Source organism: Corvus hawaiiensis, chromosome 21 (genome assembly GCF_020740725.1).
Source record: "Corvus hawaiiensis isolate bCorHaw1 chromosome 21, bCorHaw1.pri.cur, whole genome shotgun sequence".
NCBI classification, from domain to species: Eukaryota; Metazoa; Chordata; class Aves; order Passeriformes; family Corvidae; genus Corvus; species Corvus hawaiiensis.
The window spans coordinates 8,062,902-8,088,529 of NC_063233.1; the positions used below are offsets into that span (position 1 = coordinate 8,062,902).

General features: G+C 45.6%; 1 protein-coding gene across 2 annotated transcripts in view; it reads right to left on the reverse strand.

The window, feature by feature from the left end:
- PAPPA (pappalysin 1) overlaps window positions 1-25,628 on the reverse strand; it is a 178,406-nt gene that overhangs the window by 98,654 nt on the left and 54,124 nt on the right. For both annotated transcript variants that reach the window (XM_048325816.1, XM_048325817.1), the window contains exons 4-7: window positions 21,875-22,168; window positions 17,795-17,987; window positions 11,619-11,740; window positions 5,587-6,094 (exon numbers count right to left, since the gene is read on the reverse strand). In XM_048325816.1, the coding sequence (XP_048181773.1) occupies window positions 5,587-6,094; window positions 11,619-11,740; window positions 17,795-17,987; window positions 21,875-22,168 (1,117 nt within the window). The remainder of the gene's footprint in view (window positions 1-5,586; window positions 6,095-11,618; window positions 11,741-17,794; window positions 17,988-21,874; window positions 22,169-25,628) is intronic.

Consider the following 25,628-nt stretch of genomic DNA (forward strand, 5'->3'; position numbering starts at 1 on the left):
GAAGAGAGCAGTTAAGTGGAAAGCCAGGCTGGATGGAGCTCTGAGCAACTTGGTCTAGTGGAAGGTGTCCCTGCCCATGGGAGGGGGTTGGAATGAGATGATCTTCAAGGTCCATTTCAACCCAAAGCATTCTATGTTTCTATGATTCTATGATTTATTCAATTGCAAGAAAACTATGAACCATCAGGGGGATGTACCCACAAAAAAAGCATGGGAGGTCCTCACACATCAAGGCAAGGCCTCTCTGGGGTAACTGGGTAAGTGTTGGTGCACAAGGACAGCTGGAATGCCATCTACAGTTCCGAAGCCAGCCAGGAATCCAGATGTGTAGCACGCCAATATCGCATGGATAACCTTGCAGATAAATCTGGCCATGCAAAGTGTTTTCTTAATATTTCAGTCCTATCTTAGATACTCCCCAGTATTTCCTGGCATATCAAGAGAAGTTTGGCATAGTAACTGTGGAGGAGGGATGAGCAGAAGATGGGTGATTATATGGGCTTCAGCTTTTGGTGTTGGGAGAAAAACCACCCAGTGATCTGTATCTTGTTTGGGTGGAAATATGGTGTTAATTATCATCATGACAGATAGATTTGGCAATTCATTTCAGCTGCTTTAGATCATACATTCCTCTGGCTGGTAGACCTCCAGAAAACAGAGAAATAGAAATCTTTGAGGTGAAGGAAGGAATGCCATAATAAGGACAGATGTCACTGTGAAGTTTTAGTGTTGCATTCTGCAGGGACTTGGGTTTAGATATCATCATTGTGATATTCATAACTTCCCAGTCAGTTCAGCTGGGCTGGTGTCAGGTGAATGCACTCTTGCTCTTGAGTTCAGGGGCTAAAAGGCACGCCAGTAACTGGCTGTAAGGAGTTCTTGCTCAGTATGAACAGCCATTGCTGATTCTCCAGCCTCTCTGCTTGTTCATGTTTGTAGGAACCTTCAGACTAAAGAGTTACTTTCCATTTCACTCAACTTCTCCTCCTCTGGGGTTTCTGACAAGTCACTGACCATATGCCCCTTCCAACCGGGGACCAGTAACAAATGGTAAATGCATCAATAAGGCAAAGTTGGAAGCAAATGATCATGTTAGATAAAGTAGGGGCCTAAAGCACATGAACTGCTAAGGACCCCTGAGCAATGAAACACTAAGGACCTACAAACAGTGCCACAGGAGCCCTCCAGCCACCTGCCATCCTGGGGGTGGCAATTTCCCTGTCATTCTGCAAGCACTCCAAGAAGCCTGAGTGAGATCTTCCTCTACCACCTTTAGGTGTTAAAACCCAAGAAATGACATGGAGTTTACAAGTTCAGCACTGAATGGAAGCCCTGATTCTAACAAGACACTTAAAAATATTGTACTTACTTGAGCAAGAACTGCTGTTTACGCAGATGATGATCAGTCTCCTCCAGCTATTATCAAGCCACAGAAAAGGTTTAGCCACAGAATGTCAGTGCAAAATAGCCAAAATTGAGAAGAAAACCTATTCTCTGTACAAGAAAATACAAGCTTCTCTCTCAGTGTTTCTTTTTTGAAGTCTGAATGCAGGATCTCTATGTGTCAGCTCGGGACTAAAGCTCTGGTAGGAATGGCTCAGAATAATGTTATCACAAGACTGCTAACTGGCTTCTCAGAGAAGCTCAACTCTGCAAACCCAAACCTTGTACCAGGGCTTTGTGCTGAGATTCTTTCTCAGGTTATTTCAGTCAATGCCTTTGTCTTGAAAAAACCCTACTGGTTAACACCACAAAGACAACCGGATCCAGCGCTGTCCACCACACTTTGAGGCTCCTTACAAAGTCTGTGGCAGAAATGTTGGGAAAGTTTCCAGCTCTCTGAAACTTTTTCAGTTAATCTGACAACTTTCCAAAACCAGCCTCAGTGTCTCTTGGCTAGGTCTGCCAGAGGAGAGCATGTAGGTCTTGTCAGTGCACCCAGCTCCTCGCTGCTCACAAATTGAGATACTGGGAGTGCCACGGGGAACTTGGGCTGCTCACCCCGGGCTGCTCACCCCAAACTGCCCTGGTGGGACTGACACCTAACTGCCTGTGACACCATCCAGAGAGCTCTTAAAAAATCAGCAATGATTACTCTCCAATGCAACAGTGTGAGTGCAAAAAAGCTCCAGTAATGGTGAAAAGCCACTACCTCGGTTACCACTGTGACCATGTCACACAGTATTTCTAGAGAACAGCCAGAGCACAGCCCTCTGAGCATGTGCACAACCCACACTTTGGATTAAATTGTGAGCTGAGACTTTGAGACTTGCAGATGAGGCTCCTTCCTTATCACTCGCTGTGGTGTGAAGACTCAGCAGTTCTATGCTGCACCTGGCCTGACCTCTTTTTTCCCCCCACTGATTTATTTAGCTTTCCGCTCTCTTCCTAGGCTCTGACTCTCATTTTATCCCAGATACCAGCAATTCTGGCTGATCACACTCAGTGGAATTGAGTGTATCTTGCCTGCTTTCTGTAAGGTCCAAGGCTAAGGTCCTGTCCCCCAGAAATGAATGTTTAAGCTTCAGCTTGAGCCAAGAGCTGAGATTAAAATTCAGCTTGAGAACAGAAGGTCTGGCATTATTTTGCATTTCTTAATAAAATGTTTCCACTGTTCTAGTTATTTACTCTCCTCTGTGGAGCACCCAGTGCTGACTAGGCAAGGGCTATCCATTAAAGGCTGTCTCTCCTCTCAGCTTAAAAGGAAGTTTCCTCTCTTTGACGGGAAGAAGGTAGGAGAAATTAATTTTTCTTTCAGCATCTCCACACCTGGGGAAAGGATCTTGCTCACAGATAACAGTGCAAGCAAATATTTTCTTTGGGAGAAGAAGAGAAAGTGAAGATCAAGGTCAGAGGAGGCAAGAGTAAAGATATGTGACTGCCTTCAAAATAGCCTTCCACAGAACATGTGGGGGGGTCATTTTATTTAATATGGAAAGCATGTGAGGGCACCAAGGAGAGGCAACTGTCTTGGGGCTCACAGGGAGATAAAGGGGCTGCAAAGCCTGGCTGCACAGATATGCTGAATTCCGGTGTTGCAGAATGAGGTAAACAGGCAGATGTGAACAGGGGAGAGAGACAGTATTTACCTCTACATGCATTTATGAGCAGGAGCACGGCCCAGCACCTCCATCCCTGAATTCCCTCGTCCCTTCCTTCCTGCCTAGGGAGTATAAAGACTCTGGTGGCTCTTTGCACAAGGTTCCAATGGAAAATTCATATTGCTTTTGACTCTACCAGAAAACCACAACCCCATGCAGAGTTTCAAGGAGATTGTTGTGTCTCAAGGTACGGCCCAGCAGCAGCCTCTCAATCTCCCCCATCACCAGGGGATACAGATCAGTGCTGTGCTCATATGATATGATAAAAAATTCATCTCACTTCTCAAAATTTCAAACGTGTGCAGAAGTCTTGAATCACACAAGCACAAAATGGTTTGGGTTGGAAAGGACCTTAAAGACCATCTTGCTCCACCCCGCCCCCACCATAGGCAGGGACAACTTCCACTGTCCAGGTTGCTCCAAGCCCCATCCAATCTGACCTTGGACACTTGCAGGGATCCAGGGGCAGCCACAGCTGCTCTGGGCATTATTTCAAAATTATTTCAAATTATTTCTGGGCAACTATTTCAAACCGTGCTAGGGCATCACCACCCTCATTGTAAATCAGCCAAAACAGTCTCAAAAGCAACTATGAGTGCTTAGGAATCTGCATATTTGTCTCCTCACCCGGTGACTAACACTTCACTTCCCAAGTGTCCTGTCAGAGTTCACTGCCAGGATTTTCCCTGTGGTCCCTGCTAAGACACAGAGGAAGTGAGCCCAGCTCACCTAGAGGGTTTGGATGGGATTTGGTTGTGAGATTGGCTGTGCCAGCTTCCGGAAGCATTCATTTCTGTCACCAGTGCTCACAGGTGGAGCCCAGAAAGACTAAATTAAATGCTGTGTCTGATTTTTAGCTTGCTGTGTAACTACCTGAGACATACAGACAGGGACTGTGCTGTTACCACACGTGATTTAATCAATGACCCTCAGGAAAACTGTCATCTACTCCTGGCTACTGATTTAATTCTTGGAGCACTCTTTCACTTGAGCTAGCTGTAAGTGACCCACAAAATCATAATAAAAGACAGAAAAACAGAATTCAGAATACAAGTTACTCTTTGGGCTTTCCTTTTTTTCTTTCACATTGTGTTATGAAGTCAAAACTGGACCTGTTTCTGTGGGAACTTGTGCTAAGGTATGCAACTATTTCAAACCAAACCAGTCCCATTTTCCAATGAGAGTGGGCCAGGTTTCAGGCAAAGATGCTTTCACAGCGAAATCTTGGGAAAATTCACTGCTTTCTACATTTCCAATATGCCAATATTCATCTCATGCTAAGTGCCAGCAATTGTTTGAACAAGGCTACAACCCAAGAAAGCACTTAAGCACATGCTTAACTTTCAGCACATGAGTAATCTTTGTGATGTCCTGGGTTTTTGTTTTTAGATTCACTATTGTTAGTTACCTTGAATTTTTAAATCCATAGGGACAATTTGCATTTTCTGAGCTGCATAATTGGGCCATGAAAAGGGATGGTAGCTCATGATTACTGAATTGTTAATTAATCATTTTTATTCTATTTAAATATGCTTTAGAAGGCCATAATGATGTATGCTTCCTTGATATTAGCTGTACTAATTAGATCATCTTTTCTAAATTAGAGTGCAGTTTTCTTAGCAGGTTTCCTTTTATCTGGTGTTCATTTTTCAAAAGAGCTTCATGTTGCTCCCACAGATGAATGAATCATTTCCAGGGAATCATGTTATGCAAAAGATGTTTTCCTTGCTGTTGGATGCTTATGGGTAGATCATGGATCTCCTCCAAATCAGTAAATATTTTGAAGGTGGACTTTCCTCAACAGTAATGCATCCCTTGACTAGATGAGTGTAACTGTATCTGGGATGAAACTCAGTTCCTACAACAAACTAGAGCACTTGCCATATTTCCCATTTCAGAACAATCTCACACCAACACAACTTAGTTTAGTGACACATGAAAGCAGAAAATGGAAGTGGTTGAAACAGATTTACACACCTGAACATGCACATGTATTTCTTTGCACACTTCCTTTAGCAGTTAATCAGTGCTCCAGCCCTGAAAGCTCTGCTCTCTCCTTCTCTATCAAAACATTACTTTCAAAAGATTCCCAAGGAAACAATGACCGTGTTATTCCAGAGGTCCTCATTTAGGTTAGCTTAACCATTTAATTTATCATATCTTAGGTAGATTGCATTATCTTTTCTAGTTAGAGAGAGCCTGAGTGACACATCTCTGCACAGCCAGCCTGGAAATTTCTCACAAACTATCTCTATCCATAACTCACAAACTCTATCCATAACTCTCAGGCCATCTCATTTGGGTTTAATGCTCCTGGTTTCGAGAGAAACTATGAGAACATCCTGTCATGGTAATTCTGGGCATGTCTGTCTAGTTCAACATCTTAACAATCACTTGTAGTGCTGGACATTAGAAGGATGAGAAGAACAGGACATTGTTTTGATCTGAACAAGTCTATCCAGCTCTCTGGAAAGCAGCTACTTACGTGTCGACAAATCTCCTGCTGAGGTTTGAGATGACCACAGGAGATCCAGACTGGAAAGGAGGGTCCCGGACCACTTTGTACTGGATGGGTTTGCAGCCTGAGCACAGGGTGCTGTGGGGGACAGAGCTCAGCATGGCAGCGTCGATTTCCAGGTGCTCGTCCAAGGTGTAGATCTGGATCCCATACACCTCCTCTCCCACTTTTCCCACATCCAGCTTGATGGTCAGTGGGATGTCACAGAAGACGTTCTGTGGCCCGAGTGAAATATTCTTCCCGCTGACCGTGAGCAGCTTGATGTCATTCACTGCTCCACTGGAGTCCCAGTCCGGAGAAACGAAAGTCACCCAGACCGTGAGGGACTCTGGCGTCAGGGGATAGCGAAATTCCAGCTGCAGGTAGCAGCCCTGGGGCTCAGGACAGGCTGGGGGCACCGTGTGTTGGTTGACGGCCGAATTGGGACTCCATGTCCTGACGCTGGATTTACAGGGCTGCTCAACGTCAGGGTGCCCTGGTAAGGAAGAAGGGAGCAAAGAGAGGGCACAAAAGAAGTTAGAGAACATGAGTTTTCATTGGCATCAGTTTAAAAGGCAGACCAGTGGCAGGAGAACATATCTGTCCAGGAAACTAATTATTTACTTCATCAGAACAGGCATGGCCAGCATGGGGAGGAGGAACAGAACACCAGCGTCTCCTGACCGGGTGAGAGACACAAAGGCAGTTTAAGTGCCCAGCTGGACTGGACACCACACAACACACTCTGTGCCAGTGCATCTGGGCCTGCATTTCCTCTTTCTAGTGCCTTTCCCCGTGCCAAACAATATTTTATACCCCTTCCACTTGGTAATTTACCTGATAAACAGAGTCACTTAGCCTTCAGTTCACCTCCTACTTATTCCCTTGCCTCTCACTTGAAAATGCAATCTTTTTCTCTTTAACAAAGACAAGAAAAGAGCCTTTGTTTGTTCCAAGAAGCTGTTGTGCTGTTCAGGGGCAACTCCTGTGGCATTTACAGGCTGATCTAGCACATTGTGTAAGACCCTTTCTTTGGAGGCACATGGAGCACAGGTCTGAGCTGTCTCTTTGCTCTCGTTGTGATGAAACAAGAGGCACTTGTGCTTTTACATTTCTCACCGTTGGTTGTGTTCAACTACATGGGAGGTAGTACTGAAAAGTAATGAAAGCCACAATTCTTGCTGGGTTCCCAAATACTATGGTAACATTACAATTTGGCGTGGAGTCATGGACTTCAAGATCCAGAGGGGTCAGATGGGTGGAACAGTTGGTAACAGAATCCAGTGAGAGCTATAAATTCCCTTTTCCTTCCCAAATAATCACACAAAAAGGGAGGAAAACATGACAGGGAGAAGGCAAAGTACAGAAAAGAAGATAAAGAAAGGTAATGAGAGGAGAGAAATGCAGAAGGCAGAGGGAAAAGAAAGGACAGCACCACTGTTTGCAACTAAGGAAGAAAGCAAGATAAACTACTGGGCAAACATGGACAAACAGGACGTCACTACTAATTTAAAGAGAAAAGGGCAATGTGTGAAGGTTATTCTGATTGTCTGTGATCCAATGAAGTGTTAGAAATGTGCCTCTTTTGTCAAGGATAAACAGCTCAGGGAATTCTCTGGTTCATACCAAATGGACCCAGATGCAGAATAGATTTCCTGGCAGCCTTCCTGTGATTCAACGCTATTGTCCTGCAGATGCCCAACTTTTCATGTTTCTCCCTCACCTCCCATATCCCAGAGCCCTTCTCTCCTCCTCACATGGTACAGAGCAGTGGGAATGCCATCAGCATCTGGAGAGACCACAGAGGTGATACATTTTGAAGAAAGCCAGAGGTCCATTTAAAACGCTCAAGTTTCCCTCCTGGCAAGTGTGCAAGCCCTGTGGATAATCACTGTGAGCAGCAATACCCCATTCAGCTCACGTCATCTCACCCTCACTGCTGGCTGCGTGTGCTTGGCTGAGCCCTCTGACAATTTTGTCAGACCCACAGCAAGCTCCTGACTGCAGCCCCAAGGTCTTTTTAAACTCCAGTATCTCAGAGGGCTTTGGAAAGATCTGTGAATTTTACCACTGCCCTCTCACAGAAAGGAAAATGGGGCTAATGGCTCACAGCCCAGCACGTTCCCACCTGGGATCCTGCAAATTCACCTCTGTCAGTTCAAGGCCTTGGTAAGACTTAAATTCCAAACAAACCTACACATTTTGGTAGATCAGGGTGTGATCCCTGGAGATGCGTGAATTGGACTCAGCCTCCAGGGAGCTTAGCACAGAGGTCATTACCCCAAAACAGCTGGCAGATTGTAGTCATTCATAGACTAAAAACCTCAATGAAGCTGAGATAAAGAGACTCTTTCTCAAATATCAACCAACACTTTCACTGGGTAAGAAATATCCATTTAGTTGTGGAAGAGGACAAAAACCTTATTTCATGTAACTGGATTTCTAGAGATGGGTAAATACTCTGAAAATTACAAATATTTGTATGTAAAAAGAAATGGTGTAGAAGTTATTCTTCCCCTCTCCACTAGGTTCTGAAAATCCTTTGCCTTATGAGATAGTCAGATCAGACACAGAACAGCATCTCATGCAACATCACATCTTGCCTAACACAAAACAGGAATGTGAGGTTTGTGAGGATGAGCCAAACCCCATGTCTGGGTTAGAGAGCAGGGATGGCAGGTTAGGAGGGTGTCTTTCCTGAAATGTTTTCCCCAACTACAACCTGGTGCACCAATCCTTCATTGTGCAGTAAAGTGCAGTGCCTGGGATGAATTCCCCAGCACAGGGATGGAGCCTGAGAGGCCATCTGGCATCAGGAATCTCTCAGGATGTTACCCCTGTCACAACTGCAACTCACCTGCCACATTTCTTAGGTGGTCAAGATAAAGGAACCACCCAGTGGGACTCCAGTGTCCAACTGGGACAATTAGGATACAGAAGGAATAGCTCTCGAGGGAAATATTAGGCCCGGGAAAAGGCTGAGCTCTAGAGCAGCGCAAGGCAGCAACATTTTTTATAATATTCTCACACTTCTCTCAGTCAGCAGTGAGCCAAGCAGGAGGAGCTGACTGATACATGCATATAGTGCACAGCAAGCAAAGGTACTCACTGGGCTGGAGCCAAAATCACCTTTCTTATATAAAACCCCCCTTTGACAGAGCTATGGAGGTGCTGTAAGGTTTGTTGATCTAGCTGGTGTTGCTGGTGAGAATCCAGGTAGGTTAGAGCTTTCTGGCTCTATGGTGAAGATAAAGAGTAAATCAGAACTGCCTGATCTCCAGAGCCTTCCCACAACCCCTGCCAAGGAACAAATAGCCCCTCAAGCAGGGGCCACAACTGGCTGAGAGAGAACCACGAGATGCCTCAGCCTGGGGGTTGGATCCCACCATGCTCAGGAACAAGCACGGAATCAGGGAGGACACAAGCACCCACAGCAGGGTTTTGCAATGGGCACAGCTCACACATAGCCCAGACCACTGCTGGTGCAGCCACCTGGGGTAGGAGACCTCAGGAAGTTGAGATCAACCAGAGCTGCTTCAGAGACACGTGAGGAGTGTGGTTTGCTGCTCAGAAGCTGCATGAGTCCTACAAAACATTTTCGACGAGTGTCATCTCAGATTTTAAAACAAGTTCATTTTGGCCATGCTTGTGCCTCCCTTGTCTTCACTTTCCACGGACATTCAAGCAGTGAAGATTTACACCCATGGACCCCTGCAGAAAGTGAAGTTAAAGCTTGAATGCTTGAGTGCTCACAGATAGAGAATTAAAGAAGCCAGACAATGATCTAACTGTGCTATTTGTAACTCAGACCAAGTGCAAATAGGCAGAGGGCCTGAATGTCAGGGAGTGGGGTAGCAGAGACAGGAAATCATGGAGCAACAAACACCATACACTTGGTATATTTTCTACCCTAAAGTGGCAACAACTCGTTAATCCTGAGGACAGGATTACCAAACTTCTGTTCCATAGCAATGGCACAAGAGCAACTGAATGAGACAGATAAGGATCTGACTGCACCCTTCATAGTTAAGAACGTGCAGGCACACACAGCAAGAAGAGGAAATTAAACGCAAAATGCTGCTGAGTAATAAATCTTAGAGTAGCTTAGTTTCTCTAGGAATGATGCCTCTGGCAAGACGTGTGAGATCTAGAAGTTTTCAAATCAAAGCTCAGTGGAGAAATTTTGATGGAACTGCATATTTCAATGGAATATGCAGTCCTTTCAAAATAAAAACACTTTGCAAAACTGGGTTTATTTTGCCAAAGTTTTATTCTGGAAGAGAAAATGGCAAGAAATTTCTAACACTATTGGAACATTATGTTTTGACATTTTTGTAAGAAACCTTTTCACTTTTGCACCTTGAGACACTTTCCATTTTGATATTCAAAGTTGCTTTTGCCCTAGATTCTATACTAAAGGGTATATTTTCAAATGTCATAATTTAACCAAAGTTCATGAGGAATTATATGAGCTAAACAAAACATTTTGGCCAGCATCAAACACTTTTTGCTTTTAATTTTCCTTCATGGAGAATTTCAAAAGTTTCAAGTTTTCTTCCAAATGAAACCAGGTTTCAAAGTCTTGTAATCCTTGGCTAAGTGCAAATTCCACCATCTACCCTGAACTACTACTGCAAGTGATCCAAACTTTGCTAATGCTGTTTACTGGGTGACCTAGTCACCCCCATACCCAGAGTGCTGCTTCCCGGGATGGAGCATCCATCCAAGGGCCAGATGTGCCCTGAGCTGTGCCCAGGAGCCTTGGATGTCATAGGACCATGGAATGGTTTGGGTTGGAAGGGACCTTAAAGCCCCACCCCTGCCATGGGCAGGGACACCTTCCAGTATCCCAGGTTGCTCCAAGCCCTGTCCAACCTGGCCTTGGACACTTGCAGGGATAGGGCAGCCACAGCTTCTCTGGTCAACCTGTTCTAAATTTAGGGGGTGAGTGGGAGTGAAACACAACCTCTGCTGGGCCCCCACCCTGGGACATGGGTGCGTGGGGCAGAGGATACTGCCCACTGTCCCATCAAGCAGCAGGGACACAGCTCGTTGCACGTGCTCACCTTAGGACAAGGGAGAGCTCCTGGGCGCAAGCCCAAATAATATTCCTTGCAGAATAACTCCCGTGTGCAGGAGAAATAAACACTTAACGTAAGGAGGTATTTGTATAATGAGTTTGCAAAATCCAGGATTGTCCTTGGGCACAATGAGCTCACCTGTGCGCTCACGGTGCAGTGTGGGCCTGGAGTGTGCTGCTCTGGAAGGAACAGCTCGTGAGGCACAGGCTGAAATAATACTCTGCGCTTTCCAAACCGTGATTTGGGATGAGTGACCTTTGCCTGGTACAATCTTAAATATGCTCCACCACATACAGCCAGAGACGTACCGGAAGGGACGTGTGGAGGAGAGTTAATGATGGAGATCTAATGGCACTGCACAACCAGCCCTGCAGACCATTCTCCCTCCAACAGGCTCCAAGAGAACGACTTGCAAAACATCCTGAACAAGAGGGCTTGACGTGGTCACCTGCATTCCTGCTGCAGAGCACTTGCCCAAAGGGCAATCTCCTTCCAGCCTGGCTGCTGCTGCAGCCCACTGCTGTTCACCACAAGCAAAGGCAGCACAAATCAGGCCCAAATAAATAACAACTCCTCACTTTTGGAGTTGGAGTAGAGGGAGTAAACAGCTCCCCTGAGGATTTTGTCTGGCAGATGTGAATGGTCAGCATTTCTTGGCACTCTGCTGCTTTGTGAAATTCATATTCAGCTCCTGGAATTCCTTTAATTCATGGGCAGGGGCAGGACTCAGGGGCCAAAACACAGGTATTTGAGCCAGTGGCATTCCTTCAGGGCATGGTGTTCTGCTGCCTGCTGGCTCTGTTCATGTTACATGCAGGTATAATCAAGCACTCCCAAATTTTCCCACTTTTCCTTGTGGCTCTCCCTTTGCTCTGTCCCACCTTCTCCCCCACCATGTGTTTGCCCCCACCATGTGTTTGTCCCCATCCTGTGACTCACCTTCTGCCTCCCGTGGGCTCCAGTGCCCCGAGGGATCGCAGGGCATGGGGGAAGAGGCGCTGAAGGCGTATTGCACCAGAACTCTTCCTTCCGCACACAGATCACATGCTGATCCCACTTCTCTAGGAGGCCAGGAAAACAGGAAAACACACCAACTTAGTAACAGCTGAATGAGCTGCTTATTCAACTATATTAAAAGCAATAAGACTTAGAATTCAGGTCCACTTAACCCTCTTTTCTCAAGGCACTGACAAACGTGTTTTCTGATGCTGATCTTCTGTAGATTTAAGTCAAGAGCCTGTGTAGAAAGCATTTGTGAGCCCTCCATCCAACACAAAATGACAGCAACCTGGGAAATCACATTCACCTATATCTTTTTTTTTTTTCTCCTGCACTGGACCAAACCATGACAAAAGAAAATACACACTGCTTAGTGGTTAGAGCAGAGAAATTGGCCTCAGGAGTTTTCAGATCTATTTCTGCTCCCACCATGGATTTATTTATTGTTTGAACTTGTAGTATCTTTAGGATTGTCCTACCAGCAAGACTGGCTGAGCAGGGAAACGCAGTTAAACACCAATTCACAAATCACAAACTGGTTTGGGTTGGAAGGGACCTTAAAGCTCATCTCTTTCCACCCCCTGTTGGGGTCAGGGACACCTTCCACTATCCCAGGCTGCTCCAAGCCCCTCCAGCCTGGCCTTGGACACTTCCTGAGATCCAGGGGCAGCCACAGTTTCTATGGGCACCCTGTGCCAGGGCCTGCCCACCCTCACAGGGAACAATTCCTTCCTAACATCTAGTCCAAAACTACCCTCTGTCAGTTTAAATAGTTTTGCTAATACATTCACAAGATATGGGTTTAAGCTGATGTAGACTGGAGTAATTCTAACATTCTCCATAAGGTTAAGCTGATTTATATCAGCTGAGGATGCAATTCACACAGTTCAGCCCTAGATTCCTTGGGGTCGCAAAATTCGGAACCCTGTGTGCCCCAGAGTGTGTGGTTATTCACCCCAGTATGCTGCTTACTATTCAGAATTAATTGTTCTGCTTTAAGGATCACTTTCTGCTGGAATGGAAAGTTAAAAATTAATTATCCTAATGATCAAATGCACCTAGGAAAGGACAGAAGTTTTAGACAAACAATTTGTGTGTAATACAGTGTGCTATCTACGCTACTCTAGTAAGAATGATGTGAGTCAATTATTAAAATAATTTATATTAATTATTATAATCAGCTATGCAAATTTTAACCATCATCACCACGACTACATGATTTATTTCAGCACTGCCTTGAAGAGAGGACTGTGATCCCCAAGCAGAAGTTATTTGGGGTCCTCAGTGGCTGAGCCAGCCTGACAGAGACAGTAACTGGCTGAACTTGTGCAGCGCAGGAAGGGATGCACCTGCTGAAAACACCTGAAAAATACAACACGGCAATGGGGTAGAATAAAGAAGAGGGAGGAAAAGGTGGCCTCCTCTTCCTTTCATAGTCTGTAACACTGGAAATGAGAAAATGTGGGCATGTTGTGAGTACTTCTCTCCGTGTCTCACTTCACCCACCTGCACTATTGGCGTGACACTGCATCCCTATTTCAGTTCTCAGCTGCCTATTTAGCAGAGGTTTAGGTGTCTGACTCAGCTTGCCTGAATAATATACGCAAAAAGAAAATTTAAAAAATCAAGAAACCTGAATAAATGGTCCTGAGAAATCAAAACATAGAAATATTGCTGTGCTGTTGTTCTTCAGACACTTCCACCAACAGTCAGGAGAGAAGTCCCTGCAATAATAATCTTTCAGTCTCTCTACACAGAGATTCCTGCATTAGCACTTGGTTCTGGATGAGGAGAGGGCTCTGGAAGCCAAGTTTCCACAATTAGGACTGCTTTTTACTCAAATTAGCAGCTATACAGTTTCATCACAGGCTGCCATGATGGAAAAAAACTGTAGGCTTATGGACAAACATTTCCTTTTAGCAGTGAGGACTTGGAGGTAAGAGAGAAATCACAAGGAGCATCATGTGGGAAAGGCTATGAGCGAACTTTCTCTTTTTACTTTTCCAGTTTGGGAGCCAAACTCAGGCCTGATGTAACTCCACTGGCTGAAAGAACTTACACAGGGGATGTCTCCTGGGTTAAAGTTTTTGGTCTGCAGACTCTTGCACACAAATCCTATAAAGAGCCATGAATGTCAAACCTAATTATGGAATCCCATTTACAGGCTTATGAAAACCTAAGCCAGGTCCTTATACCTCATGAAGCCATGGACAACAAGAAAAAAATGAGCACAAATCGGTTCAAAACACTGTTAATTAGGAATGATAGCCATCTCTGCCACCTTATACACTGTGGCACATGACTTCCCAAAGTGCAGGGTAATGGAAAATCAAGACTTCTCTGTTTACTAATAAGCCAAGTACTGGGGAAATTCCAGCTCATGAAGTTCAGAGCACAGGAGGAATTCATCCCTACAGCATGATATTTCAGTGAAGTGGGTTCAAAATCTAAAGATTACTAGTGAAAAAACAGATAATTTCCTTCAGGGCCAGCACCAGTTCAGTAGGCAACTCAAAACCACAAAAAATCTGTCATTCCTTTGGGTAAAGAGTGCCTGTTTACCGAATAAATTGGAACTGCTGTACTTGAAATTCAGAGTTGGTCCTCTCCCTTCTAAGGCACTGAAACTTTCCAGCAAGGTTTAACAGAGTGATTATCAAGCCCAGCCATCTCTGGGACACCACACTGACCAAAATATTTGCTTGCTAAGAATGAGATAGAATCAGATTCATGGAAGTTAATGCTGTCACCTCAATGAAAACTTGAAGAAGCAGATGCATTCAAAGATTTTTGCCCAAATTTGCTGCAGAGCCCTGTGACAATAACTGTTTACATCTGCCCACGCATCTCAAACAGGAGGTGCATGAATGGATGCTCAGAGACAGCAGATGAACACATCCAATGGATGCAGTCAGGAAATGAAGAGACTTCTCTTTTTCATGCTTGTTTTCACTTGTTTCATTGGCTTTATTGTTATTTCATTATTACATGCTACTATGTATGCATGCAACATTTTTTCACGCTTTTTTGCAAGGGAGGATGGAGAACCATTCCAATCCTGTGGGCAGGATCTACAAGAAGAAATGCTGGTTGTTGATCTATTTGATTATTAGAGATGTTTGGGAGCTCAACCAGCTGCTGGAGCTTAGGGTCGAAGTATCTTGGGAAATTTACATGCAGGTAAGTGACTCTCTAGAGTGAAAGAGCAAACATCAATTGAGCACTTTGAAGAGGCAAGATTTTACTGCAGTGCACAGCTCCTGTGTCTACTTCTGCCAAGGTGTGAGAACACAGGATAGCCAACCCCAAATTTACAGGAATTAGGAGTTAACATTGCTCTCTGCCTCTAAATCCACGTAATTACTCATGTAATTTGAAGACCCTGTGAGGAAAGCATCTGAAGTACCTATGACCGAGTAGGATCTAAGCAGGGAACAGACACATGGTCTTTACTTCCATGCCTCATCTCCCTTCAACCTGTCAGGACCTCCCACACAGATACAGCCAGCCCAGTGCTACGTTTTTAAAGAGAAGGCTAAATTTTCCCTCCCTGACTTTCATTAAGCAGAGGTCACTGCCTGTGCACAGCTCTGGAGAATAAAAGAGACATAAAAGGAACTTGAGTTACGCCAAGCGCGCCCACAGCAGCATTGTAATTGGGATCAGGAGTGAGCTCTGGGAGTGAAACTCCTCCTCTTCCCCACTCCCAGCACTCAGAACAGTGCTGGAGCAGGGAAGCTGAGCCCATTTTTGCCAGGAACTGGAGTGGAGGTGTGCTGCAGGACCACACCTGATGTGCTCCCAGCGCTGGTGCCGCGGGGCACCGTGAGCCCCCCGAGCCCCCGCGGTGTTGACGTCAGGTCTTCATTAACAACTGTTTTGCGCTGGAGATCTACTTATATTGGGCCACAATACTTGCTAATGTAGCCAGAGCCATTCATCCTTTGAAGGCCCTTTTACACTGTCAAAACAGCAAGGAAGGGGCCTCCGTGCATTAGAAACCAGGCCCAAGGCACTCAGCAGCTGAGTATCAGTCTTCTGTTTTTTACATGAATAGTCCCATTGAAGTGAATGAGTTTATTCATTCAAGTGAGGCAAGTAAAATTTGGGCCATGGTGTGCACTTTGTGTAAAAATATCTGCAAAGATTTACAGTATTCCCACACACAGATAAGATTATACTTGGCCAATTTTACCTCCTACTTGTCTTGCACAGTGACCCAATTTCACAAATTGATACAGGCATGGGTCTCTGACCGAGCAGCGCTGGGCTCGGCGGTTCTGGAAGTTCGGCACGTGAGCTTTTCCAGGATTAGTCACTAGAATAATACTATCATCCTTGTTTTGATTAGCAGATCAAAAATATGGGCATGTTTTAGACAGGATCATTTCTATGTTTCAGTGACATTTTTAAATGGTCACGGCAACATTTCTGTATCCGTTAGCAGTGGGAATCTCATTTTAACAAGGAATTGGACTCAGAGTATTTGAGGCTGTCTCTTTAAATCTCTTCAGTAATACTGAGCACACAGATTTGAAAACCCGAAGGACTTTTTTTTCCCTGGAAAATTACTCTTTATTTAACATATGATAACTCTGTTATGAAATTTTAGATTTAGCAGGCTATCCACTGTGTGTTATTTAAGAAGCAAGCAACTAGAGGTTATTAAGAACATATTGATTGAGTTATAAGAAATATGTAATAAAGTCATATTTGGTTACACAACAATTAACTCTGCATCAATGTGTTTTTTAGAGGCAGATGGCATTTATTTAACACACAATAAGCATCTTCTGAAATCTAAATTAAATTGGAGAAACTTAATTTACCTAAAAATGATTATGGGCTGAAAAATTCTGAATTAAATTTCAGAACTACACATAAGTCCTTTTCACAGGTAGGGAATAAAAGGATTCGGTTACAAAACTGTAATTAAAGCAAACACTGTTCAGAGCACAAGACCTCTCTTCATCAATTCCTAACAGGATTTGATTTCCCTCCCCATATTAATCTGCAATAAGAGTGGAAAATCTTATCTGAGCAGAAAATAACAGCTCTCTGCCTAGTGGGATAAAGTGCAAGCTGGCCACTGAAATGGCCATGGCGTCCTAGCAGTGCTGGAAGGAGTTTCATCCCTGATGGAGGCAGTGGTTTCAAGGTGCTCTCCCAGCACAAAGCAGCAGTGCTGAGGCAGCTTTTTGGGTGCTAATACGCTTGTAAATTTGGCCTCCTGTGCTCTGAAGTGCTGCGGTCCTGAAGGACACTCCAAGTGTGCTCTCTATAAAACAACAAAGCAAGAGGTGGAGAAGAAATGCAGACGGAGAGGTGAGTTAATGGTAACGCGAGAAGGTCAGTAATTTGGGAAGTTCTCTGCCAGGACTCCCATAGCTCCTGCAGCTCATCCAAGAGCTGCATAAGAGCATTTAGAGGAACTATCCCATTACTCAGGTCATACTGGGGCAGAATTGCTCCAGATATGGGCTGCAGTGAGGTGCAACTCCTGCCCAGAGCCCTATTTTCCATTATTGATATCACACAGCTGCATGCCCGCTAGACAGGAACACACACCCCTACCCTGACCTACAGGATGACATTCACATCATACCCAAGGGTCTGTGACTCTGCCTTGCTCAATTCCCATCTCACATCTACAGCTCAGGGGAGGAGGGAACATTTTTCCCTGTCCCCAGCCCAGCCACCTCCTCGCCCATGAGCTCTGTGTTGTAAAAACAAGATCCACTTTGTCCTTGCAAAGGGAATGTGCAAGGAGAGGAGGGGGGAACATGCAGGCACAGCCGAAGCCCACAGGTATTCATGAGCAGCAGCAACAGCAGGAATCACAGGGCCAGAATCTTTGATTGAAAATTCCTCCCGTAATATATGGAGAAAGATTTGCCCTTTACATGGCAAATCAATGGCCTTCAACTGAGTGCTACAGGCTGAGAAAGGAAGAGCAGACAACAGATCAATAACCTCCTCAGTATGAACCAATTTAGGAAAGAGCCTTAACCCAGGCTGAGCACAGCACATGACCAAGCTGCTCCTCCTGGAGCGGGGCCTCTGGTTCTCCCCTTCCCATTTTTGCAGCACAAGAGTACAGAGCAGAGCATGATCACCTTTCAAAGAAGTGGCCATCGATGGGTGGAAACCACTCCAGGGTGACGGCGGTGGAGGTGCGAGCCACGATCTGGGGGGCGATTGCGACGGGAGCCGGTTTCTTGGTGGGCTGCCAGCTCTGGTAGACGAGGTCCAGGTAGCAGTGCATCCTGGCCACCTGGTTGGGCGTGAAGGAGTTGGTGCAGTCATCATCTGGAATTCAAACAGAAGCCACATCAGCCATGTGGGAGAGGAGGCAGGAGCAAGAGGGAGAATTACGACCTGGTGAATGGCAGCTCTTTGGAAGGGCCGGGCTGGGATCCCACAGCACTCCAGAGTTAATGGTCTGTGAAGGAATTAGCGCAGCCATCACTTGTGGAGGCAGGTGAAAGGAAACAATGGCTAAAAAGGAAGGAAATAAATCAATAAATGTTCCCTCCCCCTGACCTGGGATACACCTGAAGCACCCAGAGATCATCCCTAAATGAGGCAGAGACGCAGAGGGGAAGAAACAGAAAGCCTCAGTGCAGCACCTTCTGGTCAGGATTTGGGCCACCAGTGGAGCGCTGGTTCAAAAGAATTTCACATTTAAAAGAATATCACTGAGAAAGGATGGAAGGGTAAAGGATGGTAGTGTAAGGATAAAGCACTGACTGGGATTCATGCAAACTGTGGGCAACAGACTCTGTCAGATTTCTTAGATTAAAACACCACAGAATTTTAAAAATACGTAACTTTTGAAGTTCTTAAATTTTTAATGAACAAATAAAAATGTTCTGAAAGGTCAATTCAAAATATTACAGGCACTGATTAAAAACATACATTTTGGTGCAGAAAATAACTTTAGTTCTGTAAAAAATCTCCCCCATTACCACTATAATTCTAACGCCCTTCTGAAATTTTCACAAACATTTCTCGATATTTCATATTTCTTTTTCATTCAAAATGGAGAAATAACTATGCTGGATGATTTCCCATAAATACCCATTTCTCATTTTGTCTTGTTTTCCTCAAACATGATTTGGCAACAAGAACACATCCAGTGCCCTCTGAACGCCATACAGCTTTACAACTACAATGCCCCAGAGAAGCAGAAAATTGCTGTCTCTCTATTGTGCAGATCCCAGAGGGAATAAATATGTTGTGCAAAGTCACCCAGCAAAAGCTATGCTGAGGAACTTGATGCTGAGCCCTTCAACCATTTTTTCTGGTGTTCTTCCCATCAGATGAAAAGCTCTTGAAAACACAGAGTGTTCCTTCACATGTGCCTGCAGAGTTCCCAGCCCAGCAGAGCTCGGTCCCAGCTGGGATCCAAACAACAATGACAGTTCCGCACAGGTCAAGTGCTGCACTTCCCTGGGAAGATGCAGGTCACCGGAGGCTGCTCGGGGAGTCGCGGGTAAGTTCAATATGGTGACAGTGGTGCTCTGATGTTTGCGAGTCCGTGCCCTGTGGTACTCCAGAGGAACAAGAAAATATGAGTTTCTTCTAAAGAGAAGTGAGTATTTGCTGGCTAATTTAAAACCTGGCCACATCTTCCCAGAGATGCAGGCAAAAGGAGACAGCTCCGGCCGGGATCCTGCTCAGACTCCAGCTGCCCCACAGTAGGGACACACCAGCTCACATGTTTCCCTGTGTCTCTCCCAATTCCACTGAGCAGTGACCCTCCTCTGATCAAACATGCACAGCAGAGAGACAGACACCACCCGCTTGATAAAATCTACAAATCCCTGTGGGTATGCAAAAAGCTGCTTTAATGTGACATCTCTGGATTTCCTCAATAATTATAGATGGTCTACCCCTGAGCACGCTGTAAAAGCCATAAATATTCTTCACGGAAGCACAGAAGGAGACAAAGGCCCTTAATAGCCATCATAAAAGAACAATAAAATATATATAGGACAAAGCCGTGAGACAATGGCACAGCAGCAAGATGACCTGCATTCTCAATCTGTTTAAACATCAGCACAGGCTGTGTCCTGGGGGAGGGAGAGGGAGGAGAGGCGAGGGAGAAAGGTGTTCCACTCAATATCAAGAGAGGTTCAAGATCCTCAGATAAAGAAATAATTAGAGAAATTCTATACTTTGCTGGGATGAATACTCCAACGGAATTCAGAGGAAGAACTCCTAACGATTTCATGAAAAGTCATCTAAAAAACTAACTTATCTTTTATTTGGGAACACCACAGCTATTTGGACTTGTAAAAATAATTTACAAGTCCTATTTCTCACACTACCTAATCTTTTGGCCATTGTAACTTGTAATTCCAGGAAAACTAAAAATTATCTAAGTCAGTGCTTTGCTCAGGGCTGGGGGTAACTGGACAGATGGATGGGGCAGGGACAGACAGACAAACACAATATGATCAAGCTGTACATGAGCAGCAAAACAGAAAGGAAAGAAAGGCAATTCCTAGAACTGCATGACCTCAACCTACGTTTCAAAGGTATTTTGACAGCAATTTGATACCTTGATATATTTTACTCCACTGACAACAACAGAAAAACAAACAGATTCATGCTTGAGCTCTAGAGATGTTTATCATGTCGCTTCACTTAATTTTTCAAGGAAAAAGAAAAGGTTTCATCTCAGAACACCAGCACACATGTAGCTCCCAGGAGCAGATGGGTATCTCTGTGGTCTGCCTCTGCCTCAGCTCCCAAGTCAGCTGGCAAGGCAAGTTCTCTTTGGAAGAAGAGAGCTCAGAGTTGTGAATCAGGCACGCTCCGCCCCTCACCACATCCACACAAGCAGATTTGGTGGGGGGATTTTGTCATCTGGGGTGGCCCTGCCTTTTCTGGGGGATAAGAGGTCCACTACGAGGCTGGCCCGGGTGCTCAGGCTCCCTGCCTGACCACAGGTTCCACAACACAGAGCACACCGAGGAGCTGACTCGGTGGGTTTGTCCCTGAAAGCACCCTCTAAACAAATAGAAAAATAGAGAGAAAACAACACTCTTAGCTACTGCCACGAAGGGCATAAAAGCATTTCTGTTATAAATCATTTCAATCCATGCCCCAGATGCCATTAAACACTTTGCTTCTCTACAGTTTTATTACAGAATAAGCAATCCTGTGACCTTTTGAGTGGGCAGTCTGTGTTTTTGCCTGGAGTAAAAAGGTGCCCTTCAGTGTCTGTGAGTATACTGGTTGCCTTTAAAATGTTGTTGATGCTGACAGCTCACTGTCATAGATTGTCACCACAGAGAGACCCTGTGGCCCAAAATAAGGGGAAATATGAGTCAAGGTATCCCCTGTTCCTTCTGAGAAATAACAGAGGATCTTTCAGCTCCCCTTGAGCTTCCAGGGGTGCACCAAGGACTCCAATCCAGCCTCATCCAATTGGACAGGGTCACAAAAGCAAATGCCCACTTTGGGATATGCTCTGTTGGTAGGAATGCCAGAACCTGGCACATCTGGGCAGCAGAGCTGTGGCTGAAGAACTGTGATCACATCAGCTTTTGCTTTGAGGGGTGGCTTTACCACACTGATATGGAGCCTCTGTAGTTGCACTCCCAGTACAAACCAGGACAGCACACTGGTAGTCCTTGACCAGGCAGAATCCCGCTATTCACATTCTAGTGATGGAACTGGGATGTGAGTGATTCCAAATCAAACCTGGACATGGCATTTCAACAGACACCTGGAGGCACAAGCAGGGCCTCAGGAGTTGTCCACTTGTCACAGGTTTATCCAACAGCCTTGGTGGTATCAATATCACCCGACATTCTAGAGCTCCTTGGGAGAGTATAAACAATCTCTGGATTTGAGTTTTTGAAAGATGTCATAGAACAGGCATCCAGATCCCAGAGAAATAGGGTGTCAGGTTTGCCGCAGAGCCTTTGGAAGCTGTTTTCTTAATGCTTATCCCATTTCTTCCATCCCCCAAACCTTCTGCCTAGTCTTCACATGAAACTCTACGAAGCTGGGGAAAACTGGGATAAAACAAAAGGAGAACTAGAAGGGATTCAAGCCTGGTCCTAGACCTTTATCAGTATAAAGCCCCACAAGAAACAGACTGAGAAATCAGGGGTAACACTGCAATTCTTCACTCCTGCCCAGCCACAGACCTCCCCAGCAATCCCAGAAAAGCCCAGTACCTGCATAACTCATGAAGTTGCTGAAGGGCGTGTTTAGGAAACTGTGGAAACCACAGGTGTCATTGCCAGGCCCAGGGTCCCCACACAGCTTGTGCTTAGGAGCAGGGTTGGTGTCACTGCAGAGGTCCCCAGTCTCGAAGGAGGGCTCTGTTTCCATGCACGGGTCGCTGCAGGAGAGGATCTCGGAGATCCCCCGGAAGACGTGGTAGAGCCCCAGGCTGTGCCCGATTTCATGGATCATGGTGTGCGTGTGGCCAGGGATTCCGTAGAAGGAGGGATTCAGCACGATGCCACCTGCAAGGGGAAAAGAGAGCAGCACCTGGGTTTGCCTTGTGTTCCTCAGGACAGCAGGAAAAAGGGAAAAGAACACATTCCTAAGGGTAGATCCTCTGGCAGTTCATTGGATCTTCTGTGCACAGACAGGTTTTGCAGAACCGGACACATTTCCTGCACAGCAAAGTTTCATCTCACCCTTAACCTGGGGCTCTAAGGATGAGGAACTGTGGGACAAAGCTCAACATCCTGAACCAAAAACGCTGCAACAATCAGTCTTTCAACTGAATAAGCTCAATTTGGGTTTTTTGTTAACCTAGAGGAAAATCCTGCATGAAATTACTTCCTACTATGCAATTTCAGATAATTTCATGTGCTTAAAGAGTGTGACTCTGCCCAGATAGGTGTAAGCAATGTATTTGACACCAAGAGTCAAACAAAACACACCTGGAACACTCTGTGTATATTATTCCACAGGGTAAAGATGTGAGAAAAGCCTATTAACTTCTGAAACACCCTGAGAATTGCAGAAGGCGGCACCAATATTTGCAAATTAAGAGCTGGATAAAGCAAAGTGAGAACACCCAAGGCTGGAGCAGTTTTTGCAGGGTGTCAGGGAGGCAGCTTTGGAGTAACTGTCAGAAACACACTGTTCATGGACTCAGACAAGCCTGGCTTGATCTGAACTGCAGAGTCCACTAATGAATATGCATTAAAGTCTAACGTGTCAAAAAAATGAAATCCTGTAATGTGATAACTCTAAAAGAACTGCGTGGTTATTAAATGTTTGCAAAGAAAACTAACGGGGTTTTTTTGTTGTATGACTTAAGGGAAGTTTAAATAAGCAAACAGCAAATTAGTGAGGATTTACAATACATTGAATTAATCATATGAATCATATTTTTAGCTCAGTTAGGTGTACCTTTGTATTTAAGATATGCTTGATATTTTCTTTATTTAGCTTGTTGATCTCAACTTTTCCAAGCCTTTTATTTAAAACTCTTTTTGTGTCCTGCCTACCATGAGAAGAGGAGACTGCTTGTTAAAGTTATATTGGGAATACAAATCTTGGACATGGTACTCTAATAATTTAGTGACAATGAGGAGAGAAAAGGTTTTGGCAGGAGGAACTTTATCAGTGACTGTAGCGCAGGGAAGATGAGATCACCGGGTTCCGATGCACCATAGACTCTTCATCCTCATCTGTCTGGAGACTTGGTTGTAACAACCATGAAATTAGAGGAAAATAAGACCATGAAGTTCTTAGGAAGTCCTCTAAATTCCACTCTCAAACAACACAGAACCAATTAGGTCTATACCATCCCTCACATACACTGGCCTGCTGCCTCTTCACAACCCCTGATGACATGAGTGCCCCAGCAATCAGTGTCAGCACTCAGCATCCCTACAGCTGCAAGGATTTAACTCACATCTAATCTGAATTGATTTTTTGGCAATTGAACCTCATGACTTCAAGTCCTTCCTCACACAGATATGAAGAACAGAAGATTCTCCTCCCCTTTCATCAGCTTTTATGAGATTGTCATCAACCCCACTTCAGGCTCTTTCCCTTCAATCTGAGTCACTGTAATCCCTTCAGCCTTTCCTTGGAGTTCCTTTTCCTAGACCTCCCTGACTGTGGTTCTGCTTTGATTTTCCCCATTGCCTCACGTTTTCCTCCAAGAACACTGTCCAAAACACAAAATTCAGCACTTCAGTTGAAACTGTGTCAGTGCTGAAGGGAGAGGAAGGAGCACTTTGGATGTCCTGAAGGGACACACACACAAATAGCAGGAGAGAAAAGATCTTCCCTCCGAGCAGGGGCACATGAGGCAATATGCAGAGGGTGGAGAGGAGTCCCATGGACATGTACAAATACACAGAGAGTACTAAGAAAAAAGAATAGAAAATTTAAATACGTACACAAAAGAGTGAATAAAACCAACCACGCTGCAGCATCTTGTCTATTACGCCACGCGTAGCATCTGCACCTCCTTTTCCCAGCACGGAACTGTTCCTTACTCCAGTTCTTCACATTCCCAATTAATTATATACAGACCTACCAGTATGCAGCTCCACAATAAACCCATGATTCCTCTCTCTCCCTGTCGTGGTTTGACACTGGCCCAGTGCCAGGCACCCAGGAGAGCCGCTCGCTCACCCTCCCCTGCCACAGCTGGGCAGAGGAGGGAAAAGGAAAAAAAAAAATTAACCAACACTTCATGAGTGAGATAAGGACCGGGAGAAACACTTCAAGGGCAAAACAGGCTCAACTTAAGTTGCTAAGTGAATTTATTACTAATAGAATCAGAAGAGGATAATGAGAAGTAAAATAAGCCCTTAGAACACCTTTCCCCCCCAGCGCAGGGGAAAGGGCACAGGGGTTTGGTCAGCTCATCACCGGGATTTCCTTCCGCTGCTCCTGTGAGGCCGTGGGGTCCCTCCCATGGGAGACAGCTCTCTGTGAACTTCCCTGGTGTGGGTCCCCTCTCAGGAGCAGCAGCCACACCGCCCCTGCTGCAGCGTGAGCCCCTCCCACGGGCACACAGCCCCCCAAAACTGCTGCGCCGGGGGTCACTCTGCCACGGGGTGCAGTGCTCCAAGGCCAGGCTGCTCCAGCCTGGGAGCAGGGACCTCCTCTCTCTGCACTGGGACTCCCACTGGATCACAGCCTCCTGCAGGCATCCACCCGCTCTGATGTGGGGCTCCTCCATGGGCTGCGGGTGGATCTCTGAATCCTCCATGGATCCCCAGGGGCTGCGGGTGGATCTCTGCATCCCCCGTGGATCCCCAGGGGCTGCGGGTGGATCTCTGAATCCTCCATGGATCCCCAGGGGCTGCGGGTGGATCTCTGCATCCCCCGTGGATCCCCACAGGCTGCGGGTAGATCTCTGCGTCCCCCGTGGATCCCCAGGGGCTGTGGATGGATCTCTGCATCCCCCGGGGATCCCCAGGCGCTGCAGGGGCACAGCTGCTCCACCATGGTCTCACCACGGCATGCAGAGGAATCTCGGCTCTGGCTCCTGGAGCACCTCCTGCCCCTCCTTCTCCACTGCCCTTGGTGTCTCCATGTTGTTTCCCTCACATGTTCTCACCTTCTCCTCGTCTCTGACTAGAATCCCAAAATCTTGTGACTTTGTTTTGATTTCCTTCTTAAATCTGTTATCACAGAGGCGTTACCAACCTCTGTCATTGGCCCAGTTTTGACCAGCGGCATGTCCATCCTCAAAGCCATCAGCCACTGGCTCTGCCAGACAATGTGGAAGCTTCCAGCAGCTTCCTCACAGGAGCAACCTTTGTGGCCCCCCTGCTACCTAAAACCAGGCTGTGCCAAACCAATACACTCACCATCTTACAATACAAGCTCTGATTCCTCTCGTGCTTGGTCTCTACCCAGGTGGAGCCATTTACACCCAAAGAGTACCCTAACATGTTTTTGGGGATTCTCTATCCTAAAAATAACTCCAGAGTTTGTTTCCCA